This window comes from Parasteatoda tepidariorum, chromosome X1 (genome assembly GCF_043381705.1).
Source record: "Parasteatoda tepidariorum isolate YZ-2023 chromosome X1, CAS_Ptep_4.0, whole genome shotgun sequence".
NCBI classification, from domain to species: Eukaryota; Metazoa; Arthropoda; class Arachnida; order Araneae; family Theridiidae; genus Parasteatoda; species Parasteatoda tepidariorum.
The window spans coordinates 4890253-4901920 of record NC_092214.1 but is presented as its reverse complement, the minus strand read 5'-3'; the positions used below and the strand labels follow the sequence as shown (position 1 = coordinate 4901920).

Here is an 11668-nt window from a genome sequence, read left to right as displayed (position 1 = left end):
TTTTTTAAATTTTTAAAGTATGCTTATGTTCTTAAATTATTCATTTTGCATGAAATGTTTTTTAAACTGTATTGATCTAAGTTCAATTCAAAAAAATAATCCTTCCGGCAAGCTATTTGTACTTTATTACTTTCTTCTTTGAAACAATTTTTAAGATTCAAAATGTCTTAAGCTTTTTTTTATTTATGAAGATCGCAAAATATTGAAAAAGGATGGTAAAGCTACGTTAGCTATTTTTAAGTTCTAAATTATTCTTGTTAAAACGCATAGAATAAAATAATGCGAATTTTTTTTTTAATTCTTAAGATCATAAGATATTGCATAAGTATGGTTAAGATACATTAGCGATTTTTGAGTGATAAATTATTCCTGTTAAAACACATAGATAGAAGTAATGCGACTAAATTTTTCAATTAAATTTAATCGCATCAGTAAATTTTATTTCATTAAATAAAACATATATATCAAAATCATTAAAAACTAAATGTCATAATTAAACGATTTCAACTTTTATGTAGTTCAATAAAATACAGACTTAACTGTCTTAACTTATACTGACAATTTTCGAAAATTTAAATCTGAAAATCAAAAAAGATTTGAAATTTTTTTTTACAGCAATATTATGCGACAGGATATAAATTGTTTCTTCAAGAAATTTTGCGTTAAGTTATGAAATATTCCAATAGGTGCCACTGCAAAGCTCTTCAACTATTTTTGCAGTTGCATAGTGGTGTGTGTTGGGTTGCTTTTATGAAACATTTGTGGTTAGAATAGTTCTGAGTAATCAAATGATGTTCGAGTGATCAAATGTAAGCGGGTCCATAATATTTATGCATCGCCATTTCGCAAGCTTTATAATGCGATTTTCCTTTATTAAAAGATTTCGAAAATTTCAAATTTGCAGTTTTCAAGCATTTTTCATTGGCTTAGACGTTAGACCATTTGCAGCTTTATCTGCTGAAAAGAGTTTGAACTAAAAACCAGGAATTCTAAGAACAAATCGTTATGCGGTGCCCCATGATTTTGCTGCAAGAATTTTTATTCTAAAACAAGAAAACTGTAAAAAATTTTGAAGCGGTTAGTCTAATCTAATTTAAAACACCCTATAATATATTAATAACAGTTTGATATTTCTATAGCAATATATTTTTATAAATTTAATCTAAAAATTTAATTTAAAACAATAATTTCATACATTTTTAGGCTTTAATACATCAAAGAACAAAGTGGTAAAAAGTATCAGAAAATTAGTGAGCATAATCATGCTAGTGATACAAATAAGCTATATTTCCAATGTTTTTTTTTTTTTTTTTTTTTTTTTTTTTTTTTTTTTTTTTTTTTTTTTTTTTTTTNTTTTTTTTTTTGTTTCTTTTAATATTTTAGGTCTGCGTATAAAGTCGAACAAAAATACAAACTTTTCAACAAATTTAAAAAACATGTGTCTCAGAGCACGAATTTACAGATAGACAATGCCTTTTAGATAGAATTTCAGATAGAATTAGATGTGTCCTAAACTATTTGTTCACTTGCGAGCCGATTTAAAATCCACATTTCCAAAATTCGAATGCTGTTGACATGAATATTTACTAAAATACTAAAACTAATTACAAAAAGTTCAATGGCTATTTGATCTCCATTTTTTTGCAAAATTTTAACCAAAGAAAATTAGACTTCTTTTTAATAATATTCTATAACTTTTAAGTTTTCAAAAAAAAAAATTTTTATTAAATTGCAAAATAAGCACTCTTATACACTTTATTACAAACTTAAAATTTTCGTTATCTTCAATTTTTCGTTAAAATTTAAGCTTCAACTTGCATTTTAAACAAAATATTCCAATTGATATCTTCAGTTATAAAAAATAGTCATATTACTAATGGTTGGTAAGTATAATATATGTTAACAAAAAGTATGCAGATGATATAAATAAGAAATGGGTAATTGCTAGAAAAATATGCTTAATATTTTTTGCATTTTATAACTCAATCTACCATAATTATACTAAAGAATCTTTAAGAATACAAATCATTCTTATCAATCTAATCTAATCATTTGAAATTGCAATTCAATTAACGAGTCCAAAACCAAGTCATCTCCAAAGGAAAGTTACCAAACTCTGTAAACCTTCTACTATATCTATAGAACAGTTTGCATCTCAAAAAGCGTTTTCATGTGACTAATGTTGTTTAAAAATAATAGTTTAAATAGCAAAACAAAATTCGCTGATTTTGGAATTTTATCACTATTATTATTATTAAATGAGGCATAGGAAGACGCTTTTCGGGTGATAAATTGTTGGAACTATAAGGAGTTAGTGAAATAAGCAAATTTTACATGCTGGATTTACGTAGTTAATGCATAGTTTGATTGTTTACTTCTTTTAATATTAGAAAACAGTAGGCTTAACCTTTCCGGAACGCAGGTCAAAAACTGTCTCCCCAGTATCAGTTCATTTTATGGTATTACAACTACCACCAATGACACAATTATGCTTAAAATAGAGAGATAAATACAACTTAAGTAATAACTGCTATCTAAATTCAATATATATCAGCAAAAATATTTAAATTTGGTAATTTACTCTCAGAAAATATACCCATTTCTTAAAAAATTCCTTTGGAATATATTGACTAAGCACCCCAGTGTTTGCATGACTTCGTTTGATTATCTTGGATTTCTTTTTTTTTCCCTCCACTTCAACGTTTACCCCATCAGGAAGATTCCTATATCCAGGTGCAAGCAATAGCTCTTCATTGTGTGGAAAAAATTATAGATAAATTGGAAAAGACAAATATATTGGACGAGGTCTTGCCAATGCTCGGAAAAGCCAAGCTTCAAGATCCAGCCATTCTCATGCCGGTCGTAAGTAAGTGGGAAAGTTTTATATTTTTTAGTTCCTTAAAGAAAAATCATGGGAAAAAATTTTTGAAATTATTAAATTAAATTTACATTATTACCAAACAACCTATTTCGTAGTAACTCCTATTTTTCACGTTTATAATAAAACATGCGTATTATTTAATTTCCTGGTAAAAACTCTCAAAAATAATACTTATTTCTCGTATATGAAGTTAAAGTAACTATAAATTCCACTTTTTAAAAGTAGAAATATGCCCTTTTTTTCGTCATTCCTAAATTTTTAAGTTCAAAAATATATTTTATTAAATTGGTTTTTGTAAGCTGGAGCAACACAGAACGTGAATAAGCACAAATGAAAGTACAGAAACAGACTTACTATAGTTTCGATCCTATAAACAAGAACATTCCTCAGTGTCTAAACGCCAAAAAGGTGATGTATAATAAAAAAGGTGATCTTGTCCAAACTTGTTCCTCTGTCCCTATTGGTTAAAACACTTCGCACGCATTTGTCTCTTTATTTCCCTATCATCAGTTGGTTTTTAGACACTGAGGAAGATTCTTGTTAAACCGAAACTTAATATCCATTTCTGTACTATCATTTGTGCTTAATTCACGTTTTTCATTTTTATATTTTTTTATTTTTTTGCTTTAGTCGTTATATAGCACTACGTATACTCTATCCTTCTTGGATAGTTTTTGCAAGGCCATCATTAACGAACCAACCTATAAACGTTGAATCATCATAGAATATGATTAAAAATGTCTAATTTTCAAATGAAGTCTTCAAAAAAAAATGTTAGTTATGTTTGTTAAATGGAAAATTCGTACTATATTTATTTTATAATGGTATCTTAACATTTAAGTGCAAGAAAAGGAGAGCAAATTGCAATTTCATCTTTGTTACGTAAAAGACTGGATATACTTAGATTTACAAGGAAAGTTCACATACTGACATACGCTAAGTAAAACAGTTTTTGATTTACAGAGAAACGTACCATACATATTTTCTAAAAAAAATTGTATTGTTAATTTATCGATTGTATTGTTTTAACAAAAATTGTATTATTACTAAAAATATGACTGACTGGTTCAGCAGTGCTTTAATGAATTTTCTTTTTAAGTATGGTAAGTAAGAACTAAAAATTAAAAAAAAAAAAAAAAAAAAATTNAAAACTAAAAAAAAAAAAAAAAAAAAGAGTCCAATATGTTCTGTTTTATATTTCTCGATAAAAAAATTTCTGGAACTAAAGAACTATCTTACGTTGCAGGAATATATAAGCATATGTTAGGAGAGAAGAAATATGGTTTAACTGTTAATTTACTGGCTACTAAAGTAATGCCTGGACTTATTCCTATTGTCGTCAGTCCCGGTCTAAAGCTTGATCAGGTAAAACTCTTAAATAACTCAATTTTTGGTATTTTTTAATGTTTAGTATTAGTGAATAAGACTCCCGGTGGCTGAGTGGTAGCACTTCGTGCGCTCGTGCCGCAGGACCATGGTTCGATCCTCGAGCCGGGAAAGGTTGAGTCAGCCTTTCATCGCTTTAGTGAGTCGATAAAACGAGTGCCAAGCATTCTTAGGGACTAAGCATTGGTGACTCAATGTTAGGCTGACCATCCAAGCGGAACCGCTGCCTTTGTACCCCAGAGCCCAAGATCAAGTAAACTGTAATGGGCACAGTAGGCCTTGACCCTCAATGGGCTGTCGTATCACTTAGTTTAGTTTATTAGTGAATTAAAATCAAATTTGTGTGGCTAGATGAGGAAATGTTACCAAGATAAAGCGGAATAAATTTCATTTTCTAATTTCGTTTGTAAGAGAGTACACACCTGCAATTATGTACTAAGTTATAGTAAGTTTAGTATAATTGTACATTGACGAAACAGAATAACTGCTGCTCCTACCTACTATAGTGTACGCAGAAGTGCCGCAACACGGTATTGCCTGACCGAGTTTGATTTTTGAAAGTAGGGTATAGGAAATTCACCATGACTCCTGCAGGGGAGTTAACAAATCTATATTAGTGCGAGTTGGTGGATATTTAATCTGAACAGTATGCTGAAAGGCGTATACTCAATAATATTCTTATCTGGTTATCAAGGAAACCATTGGAAGTATCTATAACTAAGTGCTCTTGAAGCCACTCGTTAGAAGCTCTAGACGGGTGGGGTGTCGCATTATCCTGCTGGAATTATGCAAGTCAATAGAAATTAAAAAATAGTGCGTGGAGTCCCTCCGCGCGAAAAAAGTGAAACTTCGTAATGTGGAAATGAAAATAGGAAGGGGTAGAAATTAATTTTTAGTGAAATCATTTGCTTCTTTAAGGCAAACTTTATTAACAATGCTTACAATTCACAATTGATCGCATCTTTTAATTATCATTTTCGAGTGGAGAAATATCCAAATCTATAACATTTACAATGGGATTATGATAACTAAAGTAAGATACGAAATGTTTGAGTTCTATTTTTTCAATACATCTTGCAGAAACTGCATCAATGGAAGTTCCCCCTTTGGTTGTTGGATCATTCCTACCATTTATCATTTCCAATCCAAATTTGCCTATAAGGAAGGTTAATAATGTTTCAGCTTCAGGTAACGAGAAATTCACATTAAAATCTCCTGCAAGGATCACAGGCCGCTCACAATAATCAGTTTCTTCACCAATAACGTCTGCCAGAGCTTGTGAACCTGCAATGGATAGTGGCAATAAAGATGTTCCGTTATCAATAAACAGTTAGTTTGAATAATTGTTTTAAATCGTCTGCTGATGTAATAACTGCAACTCTAGCTGGTTGCTAGGCAACCAAACGACTTTTTCTTGTTATTAATGTTTTGTTTTGTTTATCGTTGCGTTACACGTTTAACGCAACCTTGTTGGAAGTCACTTTCGAAGTTTCACTTCAAAAAGGAAAATGAATAGGTGCAAATAATTGGATATGTTTATTACATGTATTTAGTCTGTCATAGCTTTATCTAGACAAATCAGGAGTTCCATATCAAGCTGATTGCACGTGCCTCATAGCATGATAGTTTGAACAGTTACCCCGTTGACATGATGGTTCCTTGTATTCACGAGGTTGCCTCGATACTCTTTAACGTCCATCCTCAAGGGGCAACTCAAAAGGAGACTCGTCAAACAGTGGAGAGAGTTCTACCTTCAAAATCCGTATAAATGAAATCTCGCTGAGTAGTGCGCATGCGGATCTATCACAAACTGCCATTTTTCGATAACTTTTGGAACTATTTTTTTTTCTGTTACAATACTTTGTCTCCCTTCTTTGTGAATATCCATGTCAAATTTTTCACTATTGGTTTTTTTTTTAGCTTCTTAAAGGTCTTACTTTAAATCAGTATTTTTTAAAAACTTAATCTTGCTGAGAAAGTCATTTTCAAATGTACTTATTAACTAAAAATATTAAGCTTTGAAATAGGCTGAGAGAAAGGGATTAAAAGGAAATACAGTCGGACCTCTGTTTAACGAAGACGCTAAATCTCGAAAATAAGTTCGTTACGTGGAAAATTCGCTAAATAGAAAATCCCCTTTTGAAATACTTAAACAAAACAAAACAGGTTTTAAATTCATAAACACTAGACATAATTAAAATAGCAATTGATACACCTTATCTTGTAAACTAGTATCTACTATTTATTTTGTAAATCATAACCGTAAAAGAAATCTGCATAAAAAGCAAGAATAGAGCAAAACATTATCCAGTGTTAGACTATCATAATGCATACATTTTCAACTAAAAAAAGCTAAATTTATGTATAAAATTATAGCTACATTTATTATAAAAGTACTTTTAAACATACATTACCACATGCGTTCATAAGTTTAATTGCTACTGAAAAAATCCCATAATTATGTCTGAGTTCTTGGTTTGGAATGCGAACAAAAAGGGATTTTACTGCTTTCTCTAAAATTAAAGTGGCTTTAAAAATCAGTTAGAGGTCATTTCCCCCATAAAATGCGTCAACAAATTTGAAATGTTCTAAAATATTTTGGTAAATAGGGAAAGTAGATCTGAAAGAAAAGTTCGTTAAATAAAAAATTCACTTCACTATTTGGAAGTTATGTTACGAAAAAACTTCCGAAATGTTCGTTAAATAAGATTTCCGACTGTAAACCGTCAACACAGCATATCTAAAAGTTACGAAATCAAAAGAAGTAGTAGCAAGAAGTAATAAAAGATTTTGCTAAGACTGAGTAATGAATTTATGATTTGGCTAGAGAGGTGTTAAATACTGAGAAAGTCACATTTTTTCTTTAATATTAGCTTAAAAAATTCCAATTGTGGAAATAAATAACGACTCTCTTAAAAAATTAAAAATATTGCTGGAAACCTCGAACCATCTTGGATATTTGTGCAAATGTATTGCAATTAAAGAAAGAACATATGTTTATATAGCTTGGTTTCTGCTACAAATGTTTTCAAAAGAAATTTACTGGGTGGTTTAATGAAAAAAAAATTTTATTATATTAGCTGAAATATTTTATGCCTATTTTGACCCGACATACACTGTTGCACAACTTAAAGTAGGAAGTACTTTTTTTTAATTTAGTTAATATCTGGAATTATTTTTTACAAATAGAAAGAATAATATAAATTTTTATAATTCGTAAAATTTAAAATACCTTGTATAGGTCACAAAAAAATTTCTAGTATCAAAAATGAGATTTCGCTTTAAAAAGACCACCGTCTCCTTAAATTTTGGGCACATGATTAATTATTACTTCAGATCTATTTTTGAAGAATTAATTTTTTTCAGCCATGATGTGTCAATTTTTTAATTAGTATTATAATTTAATTAGTCTTATAATTTAATCCGTGATACAACTCTGATAAGCATAGATCTCGTTTTAATCTTGTCAAAAATGCTTTGGCTGACACTGTATGAAAAAAACCATGAAGTAAATTCAATTTATGACAATTTGTATACGAAGTTCAATTTTTAAAATATAACTTTACACAAGAGATTTCATTAGCAGTATTAAGTAATCCGTTTATACTCCTACAGTGGACTGATCGTCAAGACGCGGTTTCCAATAGAATACCGAATGCAAGCATCAATGGCTGCGCTCAGTGTGCGGGTGGGTTACCACTTTGTTCAGCCCGCAAAGGAACCGGGGGTGTACGGTATCGGTCCTCATTAAACTGTTCTACCGGAAAGTGCTCGAATTCGAGAGCAGGACGTCGGGCTACCGAAGCAGGGGAGCCATCCTCTCTGCTGAAGATCAAAATTGTGATGGCATGTCTTCGGATCATCCTCAGAGATGTTTCCCAGACCGTCGTCAATAGCCCATTGTGCAGCTCTAGTGCTACGCAAATTAACAACATAATCAGTTTATAAGTTGTGTATTCTTTTTCAGTTTACTAGCTTAGTGGAGTTGCTGAGAGAAATGTTAGATCATGTGGCACGAAATCAAAGAAATAAGCTCAAATTAGAAAAGCTGTCTTCTACAGAAATGTGAGTATACTCAGGCTTAGAGGTAAACATTTTAACTCCTGACTAAATTATTTCGGCATTTACCTTGTCACGCATATGTTTCTTCAGTGTGACCGTACTTTCTTAGAATTTTCTCTTTCTAATTGGAGAGGTTTTTAATAACTTATAGAATTATATTTTCTGTAAAATATGTATTTCCACACCTTAAAAAACCATTATTCTTTTCATTAAAATTCTAATAATAGTCTACGATATATGACACTGAAAAAATCGCGCATTTATTTTATAAAAAAAATTGATGGCCGTAGAATTGCATTTGTAAGATACTTTTCAATATTTTCGAATCACTTAAACAACTTCATAGTTGTAGAAAATATATTTGGTATTTAATATACATCGTATTTGGCTTACTATGATTATTGATGAATTTGAACTCAAAACAACAAAAGAACAACAAAATGTGACAGCAAAAAAGAGAGCATTCATAAGAAATTTTGTTGCCATTTATACATTGGAAAGAAATACAATAATTTCAATCCACATTTTATTATATTATGTTTTTCAGAACCAGTTGTTCTTTTTTTTTTAAGACCAGACAGGGTTGGATACCAAGAGATGAAATTTTTTTCCGAGAAACGATTCGACGCGTGTTTTTTATTGCTTTTCTGCAAAACAAATTATCTAAAATTGAAGGTCAAATATTTTTTTAAAAAACATATTAGCAAAAAGAAAAATGAAGACAGGAATTATGATAATAATTCTTATAATAATGAAATGAGTTCGAACCAGGGGCAGACGAAATTTTTTTACTGCTTTTGCAATATCATAATCAAATAATAGAATTTAAATCATCAAGTTGATGTAATTGAATGTTGACAAAATCTATTTTGAATGAAACATAATTATACTTAAATTAATAGGTTATGCTATTTAATTAAAGTGATATTACACCTCGTATTGACTAGTCACCGTTGAGATTCGAGCCTGGGTCACTCATTTATTGTGAGGAGAATGCTCTGTTCCCAAACCTACCTTGGCCCTAGAGTTTTATTACTTTATATTCAACGTTGAACAGCTGACCCAATTCTGAGTTTACGACTATCAATGTTTAACTCCATTGCCTAGCAATTTTAAACCCAACTCAGAAGACAAAGGAGCTCCTGGATCAAGCATTGAACAAACTAGCCTTTGAGGAGTACTTTTTGATGGAATTAAACCCACATTTGCGTTACATGCATTCTCGCTACGATTCGCCCGAAGGTAAGGGAATTCTAACCTATGATTCATCTATCACTGAAGATATTTTACATCAGCTCTGTGCGAGTCGAAAGAAGAATTCTTACCAAGCCAGCCACCGCTGGGATTCGAATCTGGATCACCTCCTAATGAAGTGAACTCTCTATCAGAGTTTTATTCCGAAAAAAAAGTCAGAAGCTGTATTTACCTTAAAAGTCTTGCGTCATTATTCATATTTAGTTGCAAAAAGGTTTAATATGATAGCGGCTCAACATTCGTAATAACTTATCAAAAAACTACATCTAAAGAAAGATGCTGATCAGGTAGAGTATGAATTTGACTAAGTCAAATAACATTTTTATTGATACAATGTTCAAAACCATTAAATAATACACAACACAAACAGATAGAGCCTCTTAACTGTTTGCGTTTGAATATTTCCTCATATGTAACGTGATCTCCGAAGCGAGAAAAGAAGCTTAACCAGTTTTATTATGTAAAAAACTCTTTTTGTATGATGTTTGAGAAAGGGAAAACCTCATCGCCGCTTCAGAACCAGTTTTTGTTTGCATTCAGAATAAAAAAGAGGATTTTACGAGGAAGGTTTACGCTTCGGCTTTATGATAGGTTAACTGTTAACTTGGCTACGTCACAAAATGAAAATTTGACTGGTTGTTCATTGCTGAAAAGTAAGTGCAAGTGCTAAAAATAACCGTAAAATATTTGAGAAAGCGTGAAGTTAAAGTATAGTAATCAAAACTGCAAGAGAAGAGGCTAGAATTTTAACAAACGAACGTTAAACGTTTAATCCTTTTACGATTTAAGTGAAAAGCCGTTTTCTCAAAATAAAAACAACTCTAAACCGTCGTATACACGGAGAAATACAAGGAAACAATGGATATTTTTTACAGTAATAATTAACAAACAACTATAGATTTAAGAAAATTAAAAACACCAATCTCTCTCTGTTAAAATAAATAATTCTTTTGCGTATACCCAAAGGCAGAAAGTATTTTTTTTTTTATTTCTCTTATTTTCGATTTAATAGTACAGTTTGATTTAAGAATCACCCTAGTGGAGTTTTGAGAACTTCACTGCAGTTTTTAACTTAATACAAATTTTTAGCATTTTGTACAAGTAATTTGATTTTATTTGAGCATTCACGTCATACTTTCGTGATTGTTTTTGTGTAAACACCGACAACTTTTATGTGTACCGCATTCTTAGACAAGTAAGTAAAACTGGGTTACCTATGTTTTCCTCTGGATTTTTATAACATATTTTCTAATTTTTATTTAAATATGTATGTTTCTATTTCTCGAACAGTATTCCTACAACTTTTGCGTCTGCAGCAGAACAATCTGCAAGTTATCCCCACAGACCTCCAACACTTCGTCTGGAATCCAGGCGACAGAGTATTTCAGTAGATGACGTTGCTCGCCGCTCATCCGGAGCAAATAATGGATCAGGTATATTAGCAATCAGATAGCAGTAGTAAACTCAGGACAGCTTTTCCTTTTTTACTTGCACGGCTTTAGAATAGCGACATTTTTAAAGTTCTTTGAAGTTCTTTCCTACTCCTATAGATGCACGGCATTTTGCTTCTATTTAGAAGTCAACACGCTGATTAATCTAAATGATACTTCGTTCTTTAGATGAGATTGATTTTCTGAAATAGAATTAATTTATTTGAAAGCTCTACGGAAGAAAGAATAAATTTATTTAAGTGCACGGTTGTTCATAATTTATATTCCTATTTGCAATATTCTGTAGAGACAATTCATATTCAAGGGGTACAAATATTAAATTGTAAGAGGGTTATTTACATTTTAAAAGTGTTTTTAAAAAATAGACGATAGCTGAAATCGAGGCTCTATGTTGTTGAAAGAGTCCAGACTTTTGATAATTTAAACAACGGACATTTAAAAAAAACATATTAGGATTGAATATATAATTTAACGGTAAAAATTCCAAATGCTTATATTGCAGGTCAAGACTGAATTTACAATTTAATGGCACAGGCATTTAATGGCATTTAAATACGACTATGCAGCACCAAACTAAAAGTAACAAAGTCTAATGATGCTATAAAGTATACCTAAAATACGAAAGAGAAAAACC

At 30.8% G+C, this 11668-nt stretch overlaps 1 protein-coding gene across 4 annotated transcripts in view; it reads left to right on the top strand.

The window, feature by feature from the left end:
- LOC107440096 (SCY1-like protein bma) overlaps positions 1-11668 on the top strand; it is an 811210-nt gene that overhangs the window by 780646 nt on the left and 18896 nt on the right. For all 4 annotated transcript variants that reach the window (XM_071187972.1, XM_071187971.1, XM_071187973.1 and 1 more), the window contains 4 exons: positions 2716-2866; positions 4128-4246; positions 8235-8332; positions 10874-11016. In XM_071187972.1, coding sequence (XP_071044073.1) covers positions 2716-2866; positions 4128-4246; positions 8235-8332; positions 10874-11016 — 511 coding nt within the window. The remainder of the gene's footprint in view (positions 1-2715; positions 2867-4127; positions 4247-8234; positions 8333-10873; positions 11017-11668) is intronic.